Raw genomic sequence first — 25,385 nt, 5'->3', positions numbered from 1 at the left:
GAAGAAATGACACTGGATCACATATCAGTGAAGAAAGTTTATTTCACAGACACAATCCCATCATTTGGTATGTGATCTTCTAGTGAGTTTTTTGTGCTGAAGCCACAATCAGCCTTTAAGCCTCAGTGCCTTATGTGGCTTGAACAGGGAAGAGCTTCTTGTGATTCTCTTCAGAATGTTCATACTTTGTCAAGTGATGTTCAGGCTTTTATATCAGAATCACTGCAAAAGTAATGCCCCATGGTTGAGGTTTAAGGTATGAGACCCTCTTGTTTGAAAAAGTTTTAAGCCATCAGTCTTGCTTAGAACCACTAACATTTTCAATGACTGTAAGAGACCTACTTAAAATCCCTCTGCTTTGTTAGTTCTGATTGAGGTTACCTGTATAATGTAACTCATGAAGCAGGGGTTTGTTTTTGTGGGCTTCATATTGATGAGGGTCCCTAAAGCAAATCAGTATTTGGGTGAATGGGGCCTCTAGGATATAGATCTTGTTGAATGTGGAGGGCACAAATGTAAAGTTTTCCCATTGTTTATCCAACGATCTCAATACCTCCAAGTGCCTTAGGGAATGTGATTGACTAGATTCATTAATCTTTTAACACCTTGGGCATAGACTACTGAATGTGCTCTGGGCATTCAAGGGATGCCACCTAGTTGTTGGACTTGGGAGAAAGTAGAGGAATTGACAAATGTTAGAGACCTACTGTGAGCCTGGCATTAACCTTCATGTACATTGTCAGCACTGATTTTAAGTAAATGATTAACCAGCATTTCACTTTCTTCGTTTCAAAGAGCTCTAGTCCATCACTCTTTTAGTAGTTCTTCTGGTTTGACCTTTTGCTCCAGTTTAGAAAACTGAGGTTTCCCTCTGTTCCCCAAATTAATTACCTGCTTTGTTCCCAAGTTCTAATAATTTTAGAGCCATGTTCTCTGAATATCTGGCTTAACGTGTTCCTTAGCAGTTATGAACTATGCATCCACTGTTTTCTTTACATTTGCCCTTGCCCCCAACCTAGGAATCACAGTTGGCTACTGGCCAGCAGATATCCTTGGATATGCCCAAATGCATGCCACTCTGTATCCCTCAGTGCCTCCTAATCCAGGCTTTTCCATTACTAAATTCTATTCTCCCGTCAGAATACCACCTTCCTACACTACACTGAGGCCTTGAGGCCTGTTCCCTCTGTTGATCTCATTCAGCACTCCAGAGTGGTCTTCTGCCCAGTGTCCTTAGTCCCTGAGGCTTGTCCTATCCCAGTCGGTTTGGTCACTCTATATCTCCATCTCGGCATCTCCCAGTTGGCTAGGTCCACTTCCTAGTCACTTCTAAGAGGAGAGGGATTCTGTACCATCTTGAGTTTGATTATGTAATGTAAAGCAGTGGTCCCCAGCCTTTTTGGCACCAGGGACCGGTTTCGTGGAAGACAATCTTTCCATGGACCGGGTGTTGGGTCGGGGGGGTGGGGGGAAGGCTCAGGTGGTAAAGCGAGCAATGGGGGAGCGATGGGGAGTGGCAGAGAGGAAGCTTTGCTCACTCACCCACCCCTCACCTCCTGCTGTGCGCGGCCCGGTTCCTAACAGGGTTGGGGACCCCTGGTGTAAACTTATTCTATTATGAAAAGAAGGATCTAGTGTGTGTGCATTCCCGTAATAGGCAAACTGGAGTTCCCTTTCTAGTTCAGTCATTGACTTGCTGGGTGGCATGGGGTGCACTCCAGCCCTCAGGTGCATTCTTCAGGAGCAAAATGATAGACAGACTCATTGATCATTAGGCTTCCCAACTCTCCTATGTACAAGACTATATAGGATATTAGGAGCAGGCTTTCAGGAATTTCCCGTGGTTAGGAGAATGAAAAAAATCCTCATTTATATTTTTAATTCTGAGTTGGGGGCACTACTAATCTGCATATAATTGGGAAGTAGAATCAGTGTGGAACATCATTATCTCCCCACTATTCTTCATTGTGAAGAAGGGGTGTGGGGAATAGTGAGTCATTTTTTCCATAGCCGTCCTGGATCTAGGATGATTGTCAGAAATTTTGGTTGTTACTGTACTTTTTTCAGAAGTGAATGATGGAAGGAAGAATCTGTTTATGCAGTGAGAAGGAACTAAAGATTTTAGGTCTTGCTCAAAGAAAATAGCCTTTATGCTTTTCCCTCAGGGTTGCTAGACAAGGTGAACTTGGTGCTTGGGGGCAGGAGTGAGGGGCTAGAGGCTAAAGCATGGTGGTGATTGATTGTGCTTACCAGGCTTTCCACAGTCTCAAGGTTTGGACCTAAGTCACTTGGGAATTTAGAAAATGACCTCTTTAAACCATTTTTGGAGAGAACCTGGTAAGTAATGGCTTATTTAAACCAACGGGGCACATTATCATTTGGCTAGAATCAGATGTTAAGTAAGAAAGACCAAAAACTGTCTGTTGTCTAAAAAACAGTCTGCTATTGCTTCTAAAAAAGTAGTTAAGAGCCCAATTATTACCAATAACACTTTGATTTTTGTACTTTCATTTTTAAAAAATATAGACATTATTAAAGGTTTAATCCTAATTTGTGAAATTATTGATAATGAACCCAGGCTGGATTTCTTTGGAACTTGGGAACTATTACATTTTTATACTTCTGATTTGATTAAGGTAAGCCCTTTGTCATCATCCAGGATGGCAGTAGAAACTTCTACTGTTTACTAGGAAGGACATGCAAGTTACATTACTTTCATGTGTCACTAGAAACGGAAACCACAGGAATCACTGTGGCTTCATAGGTTATAGAAAGTTTTTGCAGTGGCATTCGAAGTTTGGTGGGAGGCCAAACTGAAGTTCTTTGCCGCAAAGATGAATGTCTTAAAAGTATGTATGCAGTGAACTCTTAGTTGGTACCTGACTTGACTGGATTGAATATTACATCAGAGAAATAACAGAGAAAATATTACCATGAGATGTAATGGCAGTTTGTCTAAAGATAAGCTCTCAAGAGCTAGGGGGCCACTAATAATAGGAGAGGAAATATTGCCAGAGCAGTGATGAGCTAGCTGTGGCCAGGTCTATTAGAGCACCAGGAGAGAAAACTAGCTGAAAGATGTTAGAGTGTTTGGGATGTCCCTTCCACTAGACCTTGTGGGGAGTGCACCTGGTGACACTGAAGTAGATAGATTATGGTTCCTGCAAAGGCTGGCATAGGGTTGTGCCAGGGAGCTACCACAGCAGCATTGCTGAGAGCATTTTAAATGCACATCCAATTTGGCAAGCGTAATATTAGAAATTGGGAAGTCATCTCCCAGTGAATATGGTAAGCATGGTGCAAGTTGTGCTTTAAATACAAAGTCTTAGGAAGCTGGTTGCTCTATTTTGTTAAAACTAGATGTACTATACTCCTTCCCCTAACCTCAAGATATAGGAAGATGTGAGCTGTAAGACAGGTCATGAAACACTGCTAGTTTATTTTCTGAATCTTTGCATATGTTATGTACACAGTGATAAGCAAACACAGCTGGGAAGAACAGCAGATGATATTGGGACTGGAACTGTGATGTTTATCAGACTGACATAGTAATCCTTTCCTGTGAAAGTGTTCTTTTTAAGTGATGTTAGGATTCTGTAACTTTTATCATGTGTCAGGCAAGTATTCTTTATTGCCCAACCCCTTTGCCTACCTGTCACACATTTTCATTCTCATCTCTAGCTAGATTTATTTAGAAATGAGATCCACATTTGACCTCTGATGGGAAACAAATGTGGACAATGAATTCGAATCCTTTGTTTAAATAAGGGTAGGTAGGTGCATTTAGACCTGATATTCAGGTCTAAATGGAAAGTAAATGTGATCAGTCTCCATTGACTTGTCCAAGTCAAGCTTTGAGTTGGCTAGAGAAAGCGGGTATAAAATATCAGAGGAAAATATAAATGAAAAGTAATAAAATGAGCAACCTATTAAAGCTAATTTGACTATTTTAAAAGAAAGGCATATGTTCTTTGGGTAGCCCTGGTAATGAAACCTTTTAGAATATTTGAAAGAAAATTAAGATTTTTGCTATTGGTTGTAAATCTGAAGTAAATTAATAAATATTTAATGAATGCCTACTATGTGTAAAGCAGTGTGTTTGATGGAGGCACAGAACAGGTAGTAAGCTCAGTTCCCATTGAATGATAAACCCGCTCAGGACAAATTAAATAGCTACAAAAGATGAAGAGGCTTGATTACTTACCAGTTAAATGATACAGTAAATGAGATTTTAGAGGTGGAGTGAGTTGGAATTTCAGCTTGTCTTAAGACAGGTAGGATTTATCAAGGCAACATTATTGTAATGGGGTTGTGGGCAGTTATAAGACAGGAATGGAGACTGGAAAAGGTTTTGGGAGAAGCGAGGTGTCTTGGGGTGGGGTGGGTAGAGGGTAGAGAGATACAGCAAAAAGGACCCTTGGGTGATTATTGGGAAATAAATAGAAAGATCATAAGGCATTTGATTTAAGCTTTATCTTCTGAGTAAGCCAGAAGTTTAAAAAACTGTGTCCTATGGGACCCCTTAGGGTTGGGAGGTGGCATAGAGGGTGCCCAGATTGGGTTCAGGCCCTTTCATTCATCCTCTCAGCACTGTGAAACCAGAATAGTTCTGTTCTTTATAACAAATTGCTTTAGATATTAGATTTTCTAGTTGGACTTCTTTTGAACAAAGGGTGCCATGGTAAAATAAATCTTAATAAAACCAAAGCAAAAAAAAAAAAAATTGTGCCAGTCAACAGGAAACCATGGACCCAGTTAAAGTTGTGTTTCTGAAGAGTTGGTCTGACTGCGGTGGGCCAGATGGGTTGGAATGGGGGAAGACTGAGGCCAGGTAGGGAACTTGTTTTGCAGTAGTTTAGATGTTAGATATTATAGAAGGATGGCCAGAATTGGGTATGTGGGACAAGAAGGAATAGGCAGATGCCAGAGACATTGCAAGGGAAAAATAATTAGTACTTGGATATTGGGTGGATTTAGAGAGGAGGAAGTGATGACAGCTCAGATTAGATGTCCAGTGCACATAGCTTGCCAGAATTCGGGCATTGCTTCAATGTTTAAGGGGCAGCTTCCTTACCCCTCATAGACTCATAGAATCACAGCCTCCAGAAAGGAGCCTCAGAACCCAATTGTGTATCCCTGCTCCAGGGATTCTTGTGGTCCAGCTACTCTTGGGAAATGTTGATGGGGCTGTTACCTGGTAGGTTTTCCTTAAAGGGTAGTGGTTGCATGGAGGATTGATTATTGATTGCCCTGGGACTTGGCTCCCTCCTGTGCTTTGGCTCCTTGCATGGATTTCGAACTGTTTTGAGTTTCCTTTCATTTTGCTGGTAACTTCTGGCCATGTGGGAGAATAAAAAGTGGTCAGGAGGGCTGGGTCTGGACCCTTAACTTTCCACCAGAGCAGCCTAACTGTTTTACATGTTTCGAACATTGGACTTTTGTTTAGGGAATAATTTTTAAAAATTTCTTTCAATTCTAATATTATGTAGAGGAGAGAAGGCAGGGACCAGAGAATAAGGAGTCAAGGAGGAGTTGATGGGAGGGCAGAGGGTGTTCTTCTACAGCAGTGTGTCCCAGACTCTGGGCTCAATACTCTTGGGGGGTGAGGAGCAGTGAGTTTCAAGGGGCTTTTGAACCTACGTTCATTCATTCAGTAGCACAAGCATTGTCTGCAGACCAAATACTTTTTCACACAATGACATTTTTCAAATACACTTTAAATTAAATGAACAAAAATGCATTAAAATATTACTGAAATTAATAGAAACTTGTCTTTATGTATTTACAATCAGCAGACTGTAAACAAAATACTATCATGTGTGATATCACAATTTTTTGTTTTAAAATGGAGGCCTCATATTAGAAAAGTAAAGGAATCCCTTTTATATGTTAAAGGACAGTATTCAATCCTTAATAAATTGCTCACTGTTAATTGTCTCCCTTATTTAAGGAATTTTAGTTATTGGAAGAAAGAACAACAACAAAATGTAGGACTTTTAGGCTATGGTTCACCAATACAATATTATTTCAGGGACTTTCACCTTGATTTGTTTAGTATCATTTAATTTGAAAACACTGGGAATTCTTTTTACTCTTTGAACTTTAAATTCAGAGTGTGTGGATAAAAATCTCTCAGAATTGGATTTTTTAAGACTTCTTTCTTCTGTAACCAATCTATAGTTTTTAAAAGGATGAGACCGATTTATATATGTTGATATGGAATCATTCCTGAGATATATTGTGAAATGAAAAAAGCAGGGAGCAATGTATATAGTGTGCTACATTTATACAAAAAGTGCATAAACTACTTATGCATATGAATCTGACAATAGTAGTTGCTTTATGGGAAGAAAGTGGGGCTCAGGCATTGGTGGTTGGAAGGAGAATTTTTATTTCATGTCTGTTGGTCCTCTGAATCTTTTTGCAAATCTCGTACCTGTTTCACTCACTGCAAAGTTAGAGACTGTAGCATCAGCTTGGGATGAATGGTTCTGGGATTCTGCCCTTCTGGGGGAAGGTGATTATGTTCTCTTCTCTGCTAGAAGGCGGCCAGGTGAAGTGGTGAAGAGACCCAACTCCCCAGTGCTTTGCCACTTGTTGGATCTCCTACTCTTCATCTGGAAATAATTCTCATCTGGATAATAACGGCACGACCCATAAGGTTGTCATGTGGGTTGCATGAGATGGTATGTACAAAGCACAGTATCATTTCAGAAAGTCTTGCTTGTGCTAGGCATCTGACTTGACCACTCTTGAACTGTCCACTGCTCTCTTCTGGAAGCCCCCTGTAGGATCTTCTCCTCTCTATGGCTGTTCCTTTTCAGTCACCTTCACTCAGCAAATTCTTAACGGAGAGTCTAGTCCTGTTTAATGCCTGGGGATATAGAGGTGTTCAAGTCAGACAGTGCCCCTGATTTGCTAGACCTTTCTCACCTCAGCCTTAATTGAGAGCTATTTCTGCAGGGAACCCACTTTGTCCTCTCCTGAGTTGCTAATGAAACTATTCAAGTTTTCATGACCTCTCTTCCTCAAAGATAGAATTTATCACATCTAGCATTTTGCCGCTATCCATGTGATTCAGACTTCTCTGCTGATTTGTAAGCTCCTTAAAAGTAGGAGTCTGGAACAGTTGGGGTACTTTTTGATGCTTTATTAAATATTTGGTGAAAACTCATGTTATTTACTTAATACTGTCCTCAAATATTTCAAGTTATTTACTTAATACTGTCCTCAAATATTTCATTGCTAAGACCAAAAATGAAATCTTTGGTTGCAAGAGCATGTTGTTTCTTTCCCAATCCCTTTCCCCCCTTGATCCCTTTTTATTGTGTTCTCTTATCACAGAATGTACAATTTATTGCCACCATATTTTAGCTTTAAGTTTCAGCAAACAAAAAAACACCCACATGTATAGCAGCCCTGGGTAAATTGAAGTGGTCAAGTCACTTGCATGTTCATAAGTGCACATCTTAACCTGTTTTATTTATTTTTCACCCTATGGCTCACAAATGTACTTTTTGTCAAGGATGAGATCCCTGAAATTGTAAGCAAAATATTGTATGCATGGACATATTTATGAGCTGGAACTGTCCCTTGGATCAGGGCCCCAACAAGGACCATTTTTGTGACTCCCAGCTTTCCCTCTCCCATGCCCCCAAGTGATCCCTTAGGTGCCAGGGGCTCCCATCCCTCTTTTGGTTGTCATGTCTGTTTTCTGGGCAGACCCCAGGCTGAGCACTTCTCGCTAGTACTCTTCTCCAGCCCCCTCTCCCACTCCCTCTCTACTCACCAGTCTTGTCTTTTCTCTGATATTGTGTGGGATTCCAGCTGTTGCTTGATGAACCAGCCTTAAAACTAGGAATGGCACTGGATAGAATGACAGGTCTGTCTCACCCTAAGATTCTGTGACTGAACGCCAAAGTGGGTGAAGCATCTTACTGTCTTTGCTTCCAGGTAACAATTCCAAGAGATGGTTTCAGAAGGGCAGCCTTTAGTTCCTTCATGCAAGTGACCGAACAATTTCAGACAGATATGTGTGGGGAGGAGGCACGGTAGATGCCTTCGTGGAGTGAAGTTCACATGTTGCCTTACTTAATACTCACCTGGGAGTGAGCTCATTTGTAAATCACTCCCAGAGCCTTCCTCACTTGCCCAACGTCGCCCTGCATGGGTTGTGGGGCGAGGTCTGAACCTAGATTTTCTGACTCCCAGGCTTCTCTGTTCTAGGGCTCAGTACCACTCTCCTGGAAGCCTTCAAATCCTACCACCCCATTTTTTTCCCCATGGACAGGGCCAGCCACACAGGCTGCAGGTGGGAATTATACTAAAGTTAAAATGGAAAATTATCAAGACTTCTCACTGTACTTAGAAAAGTTACTGTTTAGAGTACAGAAAAATATCATAGCTTTACAAGTTTCTGAGGCAGGGAGAGGGAGGGGGAAAAGAGAGGGAAGAAAGAAGAGAGATACCAGCTGATAAGAAGCAGCAGCAAGCAGACCATATTTGCAGTTGGATAATCGTAGTGTTTTGTTTTTTTTTTTTGAGACATGTGGCCATCACCCATGAATACAGATACTTTCAAAGTCTCGTTTTTCTTTCATGTGAAAGTTGCCGGCATGGAACAGATGCCTTTATTTGGAGAAACCAGTCTTTGGAAATAATTGGTTCTCTCTTCTCTTATCCTCTAGAGGTGCTCTTCCACAGATGAAATTAGATGAGGAAAAAATTTAATCACAAAACATTAGCTTGTGGTTCTTTATTTTTTTTCCACTGCAAAATGTTTTAGGACCTGCACCTTACTTCCACATATTTTGGGATTGTTGACTGATCATACTTACTTTTATCACTAATAGAACAGCAATGACTTTCAGAAAAGAAAATGTTTTGATTGCACTAGGTCGTTTTTTGAGTAGTGACCTAGTGCTTTAATGCTTTTAAATCATAATATTAAAATAGGTATTACCTCCTTTCTACTCTCAATTGATAGGAACTGAGCACATTGAAGAAAACAACACTTGCACTAGGGGCAAGATAGGCACTTTATAAGTATTATCTCTTCATATCATCCCGGTGAGTTAGGTATTATTATCCTACTGTAGAGATTTACATCTAAAGCTTAGAAAGGTTAAGTGACTTGTTCAAGGTCAAATAGCTAATAAGTTTAAGACCTGATATTCCGGTCCAACTGCATGCAGTGGGCTAAGTGGTCAGTGTAGGTAAGGTACAGTCATTTTAGGAGATTTTATTTTATTGAAGATTAAATTATATCTGTAACAGAGGAGATATTTTAGAGCTTCTTACTATTTTAAATTGCCTGCTTTGTTAACTCCTTGATCATCCTGCATTGTTAGTTTGACTAAAAATAATAATTCATAGATTGGTCAGCTGCCTTCTGTTTAATTTTTATCTTTAAAATAATATTTGAAGGATTTTAAAATAATGCTTTATCACAATAAGAGGAAGAGGCTTGAAGAAAAACTAGATAGTATTCGGTTATCATTTATTCCTTTGTTCACTCAGCCAATATTGAGTGAACACCTTCTGTGAGCCAGGCACTGGGTATGAAGACTGTTGAATAAACATGGCCCCTTCCTTCATGGCCATTACAACAAAATGCATATATTGCATCAAGGTAAGGTCTGAAGACAGCAAGAGAATAAGATGGGGGATCTCTTTCCAGAACAGGAAAGTCAATTGATAAACTCAGTTGGGAGATAAATCTATGCATAAAAACTACTAGAGTGCATTTACACCTTAGAGGTTGTATGGACTTAATGCTGCCTGCAGTTCTTAATCGTGGTATCCTACTGCTTACTGTGGGAGGAAGGGCTGGCTTCACAGCCCTGGATGCCCTGGCTGATTTCCATACTGGCCTGTGTATGTACAGTACTGGTGGGAATGGGCTCATATGAACAGCGTCTGGAAGGTAAAGGTTGCCCCGCCTGATATAGACCATAAATGCTATTATAATTTAAAGAAGAGAGAATGATCGTGGGCCCCAGGAGTGGTCAGGGAAAGGTTTGTGAAGGTCACAGGGATTGAATTGGGCCTGTATAGCATTTCATTAGATGGAATTCATTTGTTTTATTCTTTTTAGGTGCCAAGTACAGTTTTAAGTATGGAGGATAGAGTAATGAGCAAAACAGACAAGGCCCCTGTTCTCATAGATCTTACAGTTTAGGGGGGCATGCAATAGAGACATTTGTAAGATTATTACCCATAGTGTTAAATGTAATGAAGACAATTAAAAAACAATGTTGGAGAGAATGGTGGAGGGTGCTGCCGGTGGTGGTGAGACTTTATTTTGGATAGGAGGGAAGACTGTCTCTGAGGTTACACTTGAATGAAACCTGAGTGTTGAAAAGGAGCTGGCCATTAAGTCTGGGAGAGTTAATGGACAAAGCCATAAAGATGAGGTGATGCATTCTATGGGAGTTTATCCATTGAAGAGCTGTACCCTGTAAGGGCATGGACGGAGCAGAGGCTGAAAGGTGTAGGTTAGTGCCAAATCATGGAGGGTCTTGAATGTCAGAACAAGGACTGTTTGTTTCTATGCATATATTAGCGGATGAGTAGTTAGAAGAGAGAAGGAGAATCAGGATGAGTATATGCCATAGAAGCTTAAGGAAACTTGTGCAGCTGGGGCCTTGAAGTTTAGGGACACCCCAAGTAACATAGTGTCCCAGTCACTTCCTGTTGGAAGTTGAATGTAGTCCTAAAGTGAGGCCTACATGGTGGTTCTCTGTTGACTGTTTCAAATCAGGGGGATTCAGCATTGTCCTACAAATAAGGTTGTGGAGGTCTTGGCAAACAAAGGTAAGCTACCACCCAGTGTCAGGGACTGTGCTTATTAAGGTAATGTTTTCTAAGTAATGTATGATGTAACAGGTTCCTTTTGTGGTAATTCCCCTTGGAACCAAAAACTAATTGTATTTTTATTAAAGTAAAGGGACATTCTTTACGTTACAAGATATTTTTGTGAAAGGAAAAGTTAAAGGTTTGATTCAGTTCATATTGGTAGATAAAAAGAGGTGTGTTAAAGCCTCATTTTTGGAATAACTGTATCTTATTTACTAAAGGAAAAATAGCCCCAAATGTTGATATAGTTCTGTAGAGAAATGTGTTTGGGCAGTGAAGGGATTCCTGGCAGTGACTGAGAAACACAGTAATGGGGAACTGCACTTGATAGCTTTTGAGGTTGATTCTGATGTGTGTAGTCTTTACATCCTATTAAAACTTTGAAAGGTAAACTGATACAAGAAGGATTTGCCAAGGCCAGCAGCTCTTCCTTTTAAAACCTTGGCTCAGTGTACACATTGAAGGGATGGGGGAGTAAGATAAAAGCATTATAAATATGAGGTTAACTGAATTCAAATAGAAGGTTCTCTCAAGTTATTGCATTCCTTAGAAAATAAATACATTACGCATATGGTTAAGATTGATCAAAAAAGTATTCAGTATGCCAGTGATTACATTCCCATCTGTGATTAAGGTTTTCTGTCTGCATCTGGTTTTCACATTATATTTCTGTAACAAAAATCCTTTATATAGCAGAGTTCACTTTCTGTATTTTCTATTAGCTGCAGCTTGAACTACTGCACAGATCGCAGATTTACACATGTGGTTTTCATTACTTCATACCATTGAGAAAAAGTAATATTTGTTTGGGAATGTCTGTTTTCCACAATTTCCATGGTAATACAACATGTTGAGCCTTTTTAATAACACTCTTGTAGAACTACAAATTGTTTTAGGCATTCTCCTCTTGGTAGAGTTTAGCTTTTAAACTGGTCTCAGTATATGTTCCCCTCATAATGAGGTTTTACAAATTTGAGGGCTTAGGATTGGAACAAAGCAATTATTAAAGATAGAGAAATTTTACTTTTGATTGCATGTGATACAGACTTCAGTGTGGAATAAGTATCACAGATAATCTGGATATATATTTCATAGTGCTCATTACCATTACTCATTTTATTGTTATTTTATATCAGAAGACCATTTATTGTGTTGGAGGTATGAAGAACAAACATAATACTCCAAAGTCATTATTTTGAAAAATCTAAACATTAACTCCTTTTTTTTTGGTGAGTTATCCTATTGATTGTGATACAATGTTTCATATATAAAAATAGTTGAGTGAGGAAAATCATCAGTGGGTAACTTGAGGTTTACATTGTGTATTACTTGAATGTGTATTTGTATGCCATGTTAACATTTAAGAATTTATAAACATGTACATTTAAAATATTGTGTAACACTATCTTCCTGTCAACTTTTCTCCATTCACTTCAGGATACTCTGATTAAAATAGACACAAGTGAAGTTAAAAAGTGAAATAGTATATTCTATATTGGGAGATCATTTATAATTGAGAAATTTATCTTATAAAGGAAGTTTATCCACATGGTAATTTTATGTGCCTCAAAACCGAGATCCATTATACCATTTTTGGTAATAAACCGAGACATTAGTCTTGTATTTAGCAGTCATGAGAAGCAAGAAAAAGACTTAGACTCTAGGGGATTTGTATGTACTTGGCCTCCTTCATTTGTTTAATGGAGATTATTAAATATGGCCCACACAGGTAGACTCTACTTTATCAGGCTCTCCGATGCCTTTTGTTGATGGTTGTTGAGGCACTAAATATTATCAAAAATCATGATTGAATCTAAGAAAAGTATCCATTTTCTTCTTTTTCCCAATAATACTTATTTATCCTCTATTTACAAAATATTTTTTTTTATCTCAGTGTAAAGACATTGGAAATACCAGAATTGTGTAGAAAATTACCCATATTTCCATCTCCTGGAAATAATATTACCCATATTTCCATTTTCTGGAAATAATATTTGACATCTAGATGTATTTACTTCCAGTCTCCCCTCCTTGGCCCTGTTTAAGTTTTTCCATTAAGAATGAGAAACATTGATTGCATGATAGCAGAGTTGTAATATGGTGTATAAAGGGCACTGCTTTTCTTTTTTTAAAATAGAAACTGCTTGTTTATATACATCAGAGTATGTATATTCACCAATTTTAATTTCTAGGGAGTAGTTTGGTCTCTTAAAAAAATAGTAGCAACATCCTTAGTAATATTTTTTGAGACTGCTTTTATAAATCTATCCCTTTGCATTTATTGAGTTATTACTTTATGTGCATATGATTGTGCTAGATTTATGTTTCATAGATTATAAGAACTAAATAGTGATACTTGTTCTATTCGTAATAGTGGTGGTAGTAGTAATAGTAGGTGTTTGGGAATGAATGAATGAATTCTAAACCTGCCAAATCTAGCAGGAAAAATGAGAATATTTGGATTGCTTTAGAAGAAAAAAAGAAAGTAGTAGAAGTTTATTTGGTAAAATGCTTCACTAATTGTTGTTACTAATAATTTCAAACTGGTTGGTTACATAAAGATTATTAGATACCGTTAACAGTTGTTTCAGATTATTTTAGCTAATGATGGCAATGTGTAAATTTCAGAACAGTGAAAACAATATTGACACCACTTTGTTTTGAAACAGGGTTTAACTTGCACTTAAAATTCCAAAAAATAAAATAAATAACACAGTGTCTCAAAGCATTTTCTAAAGAAACCATATCTGATAGATTATTTAATTAAAAAAAAATAAAACAGGTAAAATCTAACACATTCTTTTAAGGTATTGATGTATGTATATTTTAGACCCAACTTAAGGAAAGAGGAGTTGTATCCAGCTTTGAGTCAGATGACTGGAGAATTAAGAGCCCTATAGGGCATGTCACTGCAGGAACTCTGAAAATATTTTCTGTTTTGGATTTTTCTAAAATTTAGAAGGGCTTGTATCTGTTTCTTAAACAAAACAAAACTGGCCTAGTATTATCGTGTAAGTAGATGGGTGTGATACTTCAGACTGGTTGTGATATATGCGTTTTTTTTCCCTTTGTTGTTGTCAATAGAAAAGATTGATCTCTGGGCTGGTGAACATAATATCTGTCCCAGTCAGAAAAGGAGAGAGGAAATTAGCAGAGCGATTGGTGGAGAATGATATCTGTCAAAAGAAACACTTGGAGAGCACTGAGTTTAGTAATAGGTGACTGCCGGAAAAAAGGGAACTTTGAATATTGTCAAGGTAAGGAACAGACAAATATTTTGACTTTGCAATTTACTTACATGCCAAAAATCAATCTATTATTTTTTTCCTAATAAATTATACTTGTGAAGATTTTTCTTTTCTTTTCCTTACTTCTTCTTCTAGTGCCTGTTGATAACGAATTTGTATTATATATTTAAAAAATTTGTCTTTGAAATCTTTGGATGTGGGATTGGGTGGTGATCAGTCAGCCTGGCTGTGGGAGCCCTTGTTTGATAGTTTTGGGTCTGAAGATAGCAAATGATCAAGTACGAATTTTTTTTTTTTAACCCCTCTTCTTGTTGCTGTGCTTCTTGCCATGTTTCATAATACATCTGTTATAAGCTGAGCAATACTTGGAGTTAAAGAGTAAAAGCTATGTCATGATTTCTGTGTTTATTGCAACTAGAGATGGTATTTTCTGAAGCAGTTTGTTGACTAAAGAGGGAAAAAAGTGCTTTTCCATTTATTATTTCTTCTATTTGATTTGGATATTTTTTTAAACTTGTAGGTGAATGTCATTTCCTAAGCAGAATTCATGTCCATAGGCACGTTTAAAAAAAAAAAAAGTCTAACTTTAGGAAAATAGCAAAATGTACACTTTCCCATTTGGCAAGTGACTTCTTAAAGTCTGCAACATTTAAAAATTAAGGAGAGCCCTGCATTATGGGTTCCAGAGAGTTGATGCCTCCTGCAGCCAGCTCTGTTTCAGGTTTAGTGGACTTGTGCAGAAGCACAGATGAATACAGATAAATTGTGCTAAGAAAGAATTGAGAGTTAACACAAACATTGTGTTGTACAGGTTGGCACTCTTAGTGATTAGGTGGGGATTTTTGAAGTTCTGTGACTGCCTCCCTGACTACATGGAAAAGGTGGTAGCAAAATATTTACCCTTCATGGCCATTGTTCTGGAAACATAGCTACTGGTGTTCCCCCCGCCCCACACACACATAACATCTACTCTTGCAGTTCCTACAAAGGCTTATTGGCTTTTTCTTAAAGTACCTAAGAAGGTGTTGGCAAATGAGTGTGTTTTGTTTTTGTTTTTGAAAGACCAGAGAAAATGAAATGATTCCCTGTATAATTATAGGCTCCTTTGAGATAGCCTAAGTCATGATTTGGTTTCTGTCTGTATTTCTCTTCCTTTCATTCCTCCATCTTCATATTATGATGTTCTTCTACTGTAATTAGTGAGAGACATAAATTTGAAAGAGAAGATGAGGAATTCAAAAATTTATTAAGTAATTGAGACATCTCTCACCTCTGCTTCTGTCTTTGTACCTGTGTACTATTGTTACTAAAAATAAACTTTTTGAGAACTCAAATCTTGGTTGATTAGATTTCTCAAGTCCAGCATAGAAAGAAAGTTGTTAATATCTTAAAGGAAACAAACATAATAATAACAACAACAACCCTTGCTTTAGAATTGCTTTCTCTTCATCTTCCATCAGAAGAAAGCACTTTGTTTCAAAGAGGATATAATTCTCTGCTTTCTGCCTTATGTATCTCTGGGAGGTGGGCAGTGATAGTATGATAAAAATATATAAGGTGCAGATTGCAAATTGAAAAGAATATTGGATTTTAAAACTTGAGCATATATTGCAGATACATAGTGTCATCGTCTTTACCCACCCCTATCCCATTACAACAATATTCTCTCCTGGTCATGTGGCATATCTCTGTGGGCTGCTGACACAAAGGACCATTGCAGCATGGAAGATCCATATTGAGAGCAAAAATGCATGACAAAGACACACTTTAAAACAAGTTTAATGCACGTTATTTGTTATAATATGCAAATACCGATCCTCAGTATCATGTATCAAAAACACCATGTTGAGTTTCTTCTCTCTCTCGCTTTCTTGTGTGTGTGGGTGTACATACTTAAAAAATGATGTGTGTGTGCACACGTGTATGTACATGTATGTATATAATTGTGTGTGTTGGCCTATTTTATAACTGTTGAGTTTTCTTTATGATTCATGTGGCATTGAAAAATTTACTCCTAGTTTTTTCTTTTTTGTGATGGTAGTGGGTGTATATAAGTATGGGGTTTAGACTCAGGTTGAGCCAAAAAGTAGAGAAAAACAGAAATCACATACTTTACATTTACAAGCATGGAGTCCATTGGATTCTTGGGGATATAATTTGGAAGCAGAAAAGGCAAAGAATTATGTGAAATTGAACAGTCGTGGCAGTAAGAGACAGTGACCTGAGGTGGTGCCAGAGAGTCTGGTCCCTGTGATGAGTTTGAAGCCAGGCAGGGGTCACCAGGAGACAAACCTGTCTCTTTTGGGTGGCCAGGGGAGAAATGATGCCTTAGGGACAGTCACCAGCTTACCTGGAAGCTGATAAAGGCAAACGCTGCTATGTTTCCTCCCAGTATTTTAAAGCATATCCAAACTATGCACAGTGTTCACTTTTCTAGAATTCTGTTATGTGTGTCTTTGTGAGGAGTGGGTGGATTTGGGACAGTTAGGAGTGGTATCCAGCTTGAGGAGCTTGCTCTTAAAAGCCATTAAGGAAAATACTAAGAAGGGTCCAATATTTGTCATATAAAAAAATTAATTGGCCATCTAAAAGATGCAAGGGCATTATCAGGGAAGCAATTATGACAGAGGAAACTTGTTGCAAAGTGGTATGTATTTATGTTCGAATCATGGGATGGGATATTTATGTAGTACCAATTTTTAGATATTGTATTATTAGATATTTAAAAATAAAAACATTTAATTTAGATGATGCTGTGCACCTTCAAATATTGGTATCTTTATTAGGAAAAGAAGAAAATTATTTTCTTAAGCAAAACTGCTGGGTTTTGAGAGCCTTTGGCTATATTTTTAGTTTTTCTTGGTCATGTTTGAGGGGTCTGATAGTATTAATGGGCTTTACCCCACACGGAGCTTTGAGCTTATTGTAGCACTGCACACTGATCCCAGGTCAGTGTGATGCGTGAAATCAATTTATTTGAATCTCTTTGCCTCTATAGGAATTTGGCAGCATGCCAGTTGTTTTCATTTAATGTTCTTTGTGTTGAACACAGACAAGCAGGCATGCTTTTGTATTCATCTTTCTTTTGGTCTCTGTCTCTTTCAGCCAATATTTTACTCTATGGATTTTGAGATGAAGGAAGAATGTATTATTTATATGATTCTAATCATTACTTAATGTGTGTGTGTGTGCTACTTTCTTATCTTTTAAGGGATTTTTAAAAATATTCCTGAGTTTTAATGGTGACTTTCTTTGTAGAGAAGAAATATTTTAGTTTTTAAAAAATAACATTTTTGATGAAACATAATAAACCAGATCATAGGTGGTATTTACTTACCATAATGCTCATTATCAAAACTGAAAATAACAATATTAATTACACTATACAACAAATGTTTAATTTGTGAACTGGATTATCAGAATCACTTACTTCTTGGGGAGCTTTTTGAATGAAAAAATTCATACTTTAATCAAGCACACGCTAAAGAATAAAATATTATTATCTGGGTATTATTATCTTTGAATGATCCATGTTGATTAAGATGCCAGTGTTTTACATAGATTTGTGGTTATATGTGATTTTTTTACAAAATTCCTGCCATTAGGGCAATTTTTTGCTCTTTAAAATTTGGAGGGTCATGACAGGGAACAACAGCACAGAGGTTTTTACGACAAAGAGACTCAGACCTTTCTGTGGATGTTTTTGTAGGGAGGATTTGTTTCTGGGTCAGCTTTAGGAAAAGGTGGAGAAGGAAACGAGAGAGAGTGAGAGGAGAATGCTCTGTTGATGCTCCGGGCAGTTCTTGCGGAAGTTGATATGCAGAACCAGGGAGCCGCGGCTTCGGGGTCAGGCGCATACCCAGCAGCCCTGCTTCCTTGTTTAATTACCTGAAGAGCAAAACAGTCAGCCTGAGAGTGTGTGAAAGCCCAGTATCTCTGCAGCCGCCTGGCGCTCTGACATCCTGCAAGGCCAGCCCTGTCTGTCCGCCAGCGTCAAACTGGCTCCCGCCCTGGGTTCCTTTCTTTCTGGAGGCATTGTGTGGAAGAGGGTTTGGTCAGGAATTTGAGGTTCCTGCCAGTGCTGTGTCCCTGCTCTTTCTTTCTGGACTACGGTGACAGACGTGCTTGATTTTTTTTTTTTTCTTAATGAGTTTAAAAATCTGTCTTTTTCATTTTACACCCTGGCCTTGCTATGAAACAATATCTCTATCAACAGCAACAGACATTAACCAGTGCAGGACTGGCCTCAGTTAATGGGTTCTCATTTTCCTAACTCCTGTTATTTAGTGTCCTTCGTGTGTTGCCTTTTTTAGGTCAGATTCACTGGTAGTTTGGTGTGGAACTAGTAATTCAGGTTGTTTTTTTGTGAGGCAGTTTTGGAATCTTAATCTGTCCATGAAAACAGAATAGTCCGTTTTTAAACAAAGGTGATAGAACCTTTAAGGTTGGGTTTTTTCCTTTCCCTGGAATTTAAATATGGATGTGGACATTTGCTGTGGGAAGGGCCATGCCCTTTGAAGAAGCTGAGGGTGGTGAGAAATATTATTTGGAATGTGTGGCCAATTTGACAGTAGTATAGGGTACTCTGAGGAATGCTTGGAGATGGAGCCATTTGGGAGATCCCCAGAGTATAACAAGATGTTATGTTTCCAAGAGGAAATCCAGCAGGTTCTTTATGCGCAGGGTGGGCTGGTGAAATGTCTGCACTGTGGGTGGGGGAGCAAAGGTGGTGGTGGTGGGGTTTCCTGCAGAGGGAGGGGAAAGTGTGACTACATGTGCAGTGATTTGGTTTTTCCAGCTACTTCATTAGGATTCTGTCATGCAGACTTCAGGGCATTTACCCTTTAGATGCACATATGTGCGTCCCATTAGTGCTAATAGGAGTTGCCGGCAAGTAAAGAGAGCAGCAGTGTGTACCTGTGTTCTGTATGAGCACAGCTCCAGGGGATTGATTCCATTCTTTGCAAAGAATAAAAGAATTGGACTTTGCAGGGAAGAGTTTGGTAGGAATTATTCTAAAAACTTATTTTTCATATTATATTTATGGAAGCGATGTCAATATTTTATGTGTTTGTATACCACTCCAGTGAAAAGTATATAATCATTTAAATAATTGGATTAGCCTCGTTCATCTTGTGATGGAGCTGGCATCACCATGATCTGTTTATACACTAGCATAAGTAGTAGTATGTGGATCCTTAGGCACGTGCGTATTTATTTATGTATCAGCCTGCTGCATTTCTTTGAGTGTTATTTCTCTTTCAACATCAGTATAAATATGAGAAAAGAAAACAGGTAAATATATTTTAAGCCACAGTCAACATTCCTAACTGGTGTCCTCCTCCACTGACAGACTCCAGGTACCCCCCTTTCAAGCTCCAGGTTTTTGGTAGTTCTATCCAACTGGAGCTTTCTTAAATGCAAGTAACATTACTGCCAGTTGTAGCATTAAGCCTTAGCAGCAGAGAGTGTATAACGTGAGAAAAACTTGGAGGACTTTGAAAAGTGAATGGGGAGAGTTGTGGCTTGCAGGTGGTGGCATCAGGAACTAAGGAACAAACTGTGAACAAGAAAATGGGGTTTTTGCCTTGCACTGAGTGTGCTCAGTAAGTGGAGTGAAATGGCAAGAAAAAAGCAGATCTGTGGGACAAGAGAAAGGGAGGAAGTGAATTACTCTAGAAAAGAGAAGGGAAAAAGCCAAAATCTATTAGTAACTGTGGACCTGTGTCAATTTACCAACAGGAATCAAAGCAGGACATTTTGATATAACAGATAAAAAAGTCACAGTATTCCAAAATTTCAGTGAGATTCTGGTGTCTACAATTAAGAATATCTTTAATGAGAAGTGAGAGTGAGCATTGAAATTTCCATACAGAGTAAGAATTAGGTTGAGATTTTTAGGTTTTAACCACTGTTCAGTGTATTTCAGAATATACAGCATTGCATTCTATTCTGCCTGGTCTTGTGGGGGGGTGAGGGGAGGAAGAGAGGGGTACATGACGAAACCCAGGATGGTCGGAGTGAAACATTAATTTAAAAATTTACATTGTTATAAAAGCAAATATACTGTGCTGGGTATTATTTGAACAAATAAAGCAGTTTTGGAATGAAAACTTATAATGGAATCCATAATACCTAAGCTTGAATTTGTTTATAAATGTGGCAAATTAGTATGTGTGGATGGATTTTGCTAATTTGCAATGTGGAGAGATAGAAGTGGAGAGTTTGTTAGAGATAAAAGTCCTGTGAGAAAAGAATATGATGAAAAAATTCTGGGATTTTTTTGTTTGTTTGTTTGTTTGTTTTATTGCTGTGTGTTTGCTCCACCTGGTGGATTTTGTTGAAAGTGTTTTAATCCATGTTAATGAAAAGACTGCCCTGCACACAATTTACAGTAAGATGAATCTTTTGTTTTATTTTTGTTGCTGTGAAAAATAGTTTAATTCCTATCAAGGTCAAAACATTTATGTCTTTTGTTCAGTATTTTCATTGCATTGAAAGTAATATTTATTGTTTCTTCTGGCTCAAAAATGTAATACATGCTAACTTTAGAAGATTTGGAAAATAGAGAAAAATTAAAAGAGGAAAATAAACATGGTTTATAATTTCATCACCCAGAATCATTGCATTATTTTTAAGAATAGACGTTATCAGAAGAGGACCACTTTTGCATTTACATTTATTTAAAGATATGTGGAATGTTAAATACTATGCCAAAGTGTGATTGATGATGATTATTATAATTATTTTTGGACAAATGCTGCCTTTAAAATTCCCAGTCTCTAAAAAAAAATCAGTGTTTTGCAGGAACTGCATTTGCTAAGCTACATGTCTACAGAAGGCAAAGGTAGTAGAGATTAAAGGTACCTCATGCATTCATAGGGCTGTTCATACGGGTGACGAGATCTGTTGTTCGCTGGACTTACACAGATTGCTTTCTTTAGAAATCTTAAGGAGTCAGTTGTGCTTTGATCATCTTATTGTTTTCCTTAGGTTATTCTTTTTTTCTCCTTTAGACTCTAAAAGCTCTGTAACAGAAGGTGAAGTTTTGAAAACAGTGTCTCCATATGCAAGGGATTTGGAGACCTTTTTATTGTCTTAAAAATTGTCATTCACAGTCCTCATTAGCATTTATTGTTGCAAGCATACAGGCAGAAAATGTGAAATTGGTATGTCATGAATAGCCCCACAGAGCTCTCGAGCCCTCGGAGTTTGCCTGCATGTGGTGTGGGCTGGGCTTTGAGGGAAAGCTGTCCAGATGGCTGCCTGCACAGGGCAGAGCTGCAGGTTTTTGTCTCTGGTGCTGGGAGGAGGGTAAGTTCATTGGAGCATACGCCATCACCCTTGCTTTTTAACAAAACTAACTTGCCGTTAGTTAGGATGGGGAGGTGGTGACATTGAAACAAAGGTTTTCCATAGAGTGTTACAGTCCTTGTCAAATGGGTAAGGGATGAGTACAGAGTGTCTTCTATATTATCTGAGTGATTTTTGTAGTTATAAAACACAGGAGGAAACTAGATGGCAACTTATTTGCAGATTTTACACGCAAGTGTATACTTTTTAAGATTGATTATTTTTATGGGAATATGCTTTTGTATGAAGAGAGAGTTGATATAGCTAGTATACAACCTTGTGGATTACTAAGGAAGTGTTTTACTTTAAAATTTTAAAAAATAATTTAACCCTTTGCTGGTGCCTATGGATTAATCTACATTTAATGATATTAGTAGGTTTGAAGTTTGCATTTAAATAATACAACATTCAGACAATGCAAGTGTTAAATCTGTTTTAACATTTCAGAATATTTTTGAATATTAGGTATTGAAAATCAAAAGTCGTTGGTGGAAAAGAACTGCAATATATTGTGATATTTTAAAGGCCTTGGCGCTGTTAGAAACAATTCATAATAATTACAAATACAGATTTTGTTTTTGCACGTGATAGTTCATCTTAAACAGATTTCATTTTGTAGAAATACACATACATGCTCCCTACATACTTAAATGTAATAATATACATCTTTTCATTCATATGTAGAGAACATTATACTTCAACCAGAGTTGAGAATCAAATACAGTGCCTAAAAAATTGTCAGAATGATATGACTAACATTTTATTCTGAAGGTGGAAAAAAATATCATAGAGACTTTTGGGCTTATCAGCTTAGGTAATCATTATTATTTAAAAGTTTGTTATGATTGGCATCTTCAAATTACAGTTTAGAGCACATTATTAACTCACTTTAACTGATTGGAGAAACAAAAATCAAAGGGACCTGAGTCCTTTGGTTTGACATGTCACAGGTGAAGGGAAGGGGTCATGACTTCTAGTTCTTGACCTGCCACTTGCCCTGGTAGATTTGGATTTCTCGACAGACCATATAGCATGTTCTCCATGGGACACTGTTTTGTATGGTGCTTTGTCATCTAGTTGCAAATTTTCCAAGCAGCGAAGCTTTTCTGCTGCTGTGATGTCTGGTATAATCACCTATTAAGATAAGCTTCCTCTATCCAGCATGTTTTCTTTGACTTGATTCCATCTTATTGCTAGCACTTAGGCCCTCTTGGATAGCCCTAAATAACCCTTTGACCCCGTGATGTTTATACACCCTTCAAATTCTTAAGATGGCAATCATGTCTCCTGTTCTTTTGTCATTTAAGCAAAGCTCTTGTGAGCTCTTCTGTGGGCTGGTTGAAAGTTGTGGAGACAAAAATGCTCGCCAGTCATTTCCCCCAAAGGAAATATTTGAGGGAAATAGCATGAATGTGTCCAGTTGTTTACAACAGACTTTTATATAAAGAAGGTTAAAATGACAGATATTCTCTTACCTTTATAGAATACTTCAATGAACTTTTTAACTTATTTTTTTTCGATCCCACTCATTTCTTTCTGGTTGGCTGCATCTTATGTTATAGCCTAACTAAAACATAAACCATTTGTTTTTCTTGCAGACAAAGTATAATTGGATTTATCTTTGTCAGGAGACAATCTATTATGGCTTTTATTTAATACAGTTTCAGATGTCTTTCAGTGGCAGAAACAAATTAATGTACATTTTTATTAGGTGTTGTATCTATTTAATTGACTGTCAAAGTGATGAGAAGTTAGGAAATCATCCAAAAGAGAGGTCCATCTCCCGTAGCCCAACAGCTCACACATTAGGTAGGTTTGCCCTGTCAGTGGGATGCCTTTAGAAAACACTAATAGCTTCCAGCTGGGTGGAAAATCAAAACCTTTGGGGTCTGACAAAACTAGCAGATTTGAATTTGAAAGCAGAGCTAATGCCTCCATTTTATTTTTTACCACTCGCCCATAAAACATTATTTTCCAATATGTCAGCCTCATTTGGTGGCCAGTGGTCTGAAATTGAAAGTGGAACAAGCAAGCGGAGAAATCTGGACATTAGTGAGTCCGCCCTTTCAAGCTGGTGTGCCACTTTGTGGACAGGTCTCCCCTAAGAGCAGGGGGGTCTTAATGACCATTCATCAATGCTCGTTGGCTGATCATTGAGTGCCTTCTCATTCAGTTTATCAAGTCTTGCACATAAAAAGTCAGAATAAGCCTTATTCAGCTTTGTTAAAGGCAACTAGGAGTAAAATGCTCCATTTGAACCCATTTTGCCCTGTTTTTTCACTTTGTTAATGCAGCCCTGCTTAAATGAGTGCCTTTATTGGGTCGGTTAGAATATCTGAAACTATTAATTCTCTTGTATTGAATAGCTGGTGGCAGGCCAGAGCAGATGGGGTAGAAAGGTATTTGGTTGGGTGTATTGCTTTCAATTAGGATCAATGAGGTTTCAGCTCCTTTGAATTAACTCACTTAATACCTACTGTGTGAAGTCACAGTGTATCACAACAGCCTGCTAGGAGCAAGTGGAAAGAGAAGACCTGTGGAAAAGTTTTAACTCAAACTCTTCCTTCACCAGTGCAGAGAGCTTGCATTAACTGCAGACAATTTCAGTAGACTGCTAATCCCTATTGGTAAGTCAGGTTTGAACAAAGGAAAACTCTATACTATAGGGATGGTCTGTTTTGGAAACAAGTGGAAAATAGAGTAATACAATACCGTAATGTCCTTCTAGTGAATGAGCTAAATATACTGTCAGAAATTTATGTATTATTTTGGGAGCTGGGCATTCAGTTGTTGACTAAATTTACTGATTTGGAAAGTGATTTTTTAGATGACTCTCTTTAAAAAAGATTGCCTTAAAAATGCTCTGTGTTCTTAATTAAAAGACATGCATTAACTGACATGGCTCTTCTAAGGAAGACACTTAATTGGTCAGCAATGTATTCTTTGTTATTGTTTTGAATATATTTTAAGTTTTAAAAATATGTTCCCTAATGGTAATGCAGGTCGGTGTTTTATGCCAGGGAAAACTTCCACAATACATATTCTTTTTTCCCACTCACTTACATAAATGTATTCATCATGTTATTGATTGTCTATTTTTATTATACAATTTGAATGTTAGAGATCTTGGCTCCTTATACTCTTTTTTTTTTTTTTTAATTAAAGGGAAAGTTACCTCTGTCTAAGTAACTGTATAGAACTATAGAACTATGCATCCAGGCTTTCCTGTTCAGGGAGAACTGCCAAATGGGGTCGCTGCTTTGCTTGCCTCCATGGCTTAAAGGATAAGAGGAGGAAACTGGTGCCTGGAGAAAATGCTGAACTAGTCTCAGGTGCACACACACTCAGGCCCTTTCTGCAATCAGATTTCTAGGTGAGAATCTCCAGGGATCCAGGTTTTGTTGATGTGGATCAATTTAAAGTGGCAATTACTGTAGTCAGATAACAGCTTAAAAAGCATTTTTACACATAGAAAAGATACATAATCGCACAGCATATGGAACTTCAATTTTCTGAGCTGTGGTATAGGGACTTGCAGTGTACCGATATTAAGACCCAGTTTTAAAACCGGGTATCATCCAGTTTTCTTAAAGTGTATTGCATTTTTGTCCTGTCATTTTCTATTTTAGAAGTGATTCACCATGCATATTGATGAAAGTTGGGTTTCCCACTGTGAAAATGTTCTCTTTCTAACATAGGTATAGTAGTAAAAAGAAAATCAGTGGCATGTAGCATTGGGTGGCTTAAAAAAAAATACTCTCTTTAAAAATGAAAATCTGCAGATTTAGGATGCTGGATTCCATAAAGGCCCTTATAGCAGGGCTTAATTGATTATCCACCCATGCCTGCTATAAAGCTTTCTGTCATAAGAATGTTTGAACTCGGTGCATAACTGTTCTGAAATCCATTACACAGAACCTCATTACA

At 37.9% G+C, this 25,385-nt stretch overlaps 1 protein-coding gene across 3 annotated transcripts in view; it reads left to right on the top strand.

The window, feature by feature from the left end:
- RUNX1T1 (RUNX1 partner transcriptional co-repressor 1) overlaps positions 1–25,385 on the top strand; it is a 138,137-nt gene that overhangs the window by 11,630 nt on the left and 101,122 nt on the right. For 2 of the 3 annotated variants that reach the window (XM_068525419.1, XM_068525420.1), the window contains exon 2: positions 13,942–14,114. The exons of the other annotated variant lie outside the window; for it this stretch is intronic. In XM_068525419.1, coding sequence (XP_068381520.1) covers positions 14,027–14,114 — 88 coding nt within the window. In that variant the 5' untranslated portion in view covers positions 13,942–14,026. The remainder of the gene's footprint in view (positions 1–13,941; positions 14,115–25,385) is intronic. 3 annotated transcript variants of the gene reach the window in all.

The sequence above is a fragment of the Eschrichtius robustus genome, chromosome 17 (genome assembly GCF_028021215.1).
Source record: "Eschrichtius robustus isolate mEscRob2 chromosome 17, mEscRob2.pri, whole genome shotgun sequence".
Taxonomy (NCBI): Eukaryota; Metazoa; Chordata; class Mammalia; order Artiodactyla; family Eschrichtiidae; genus Eschrichtius; species Eschrichtius robustus.
The sequence above is the reverse complement of the archived record's forward strand: the minus strand, read 5'-3'. Positions and strand labels throughout refer to the sequence as shown.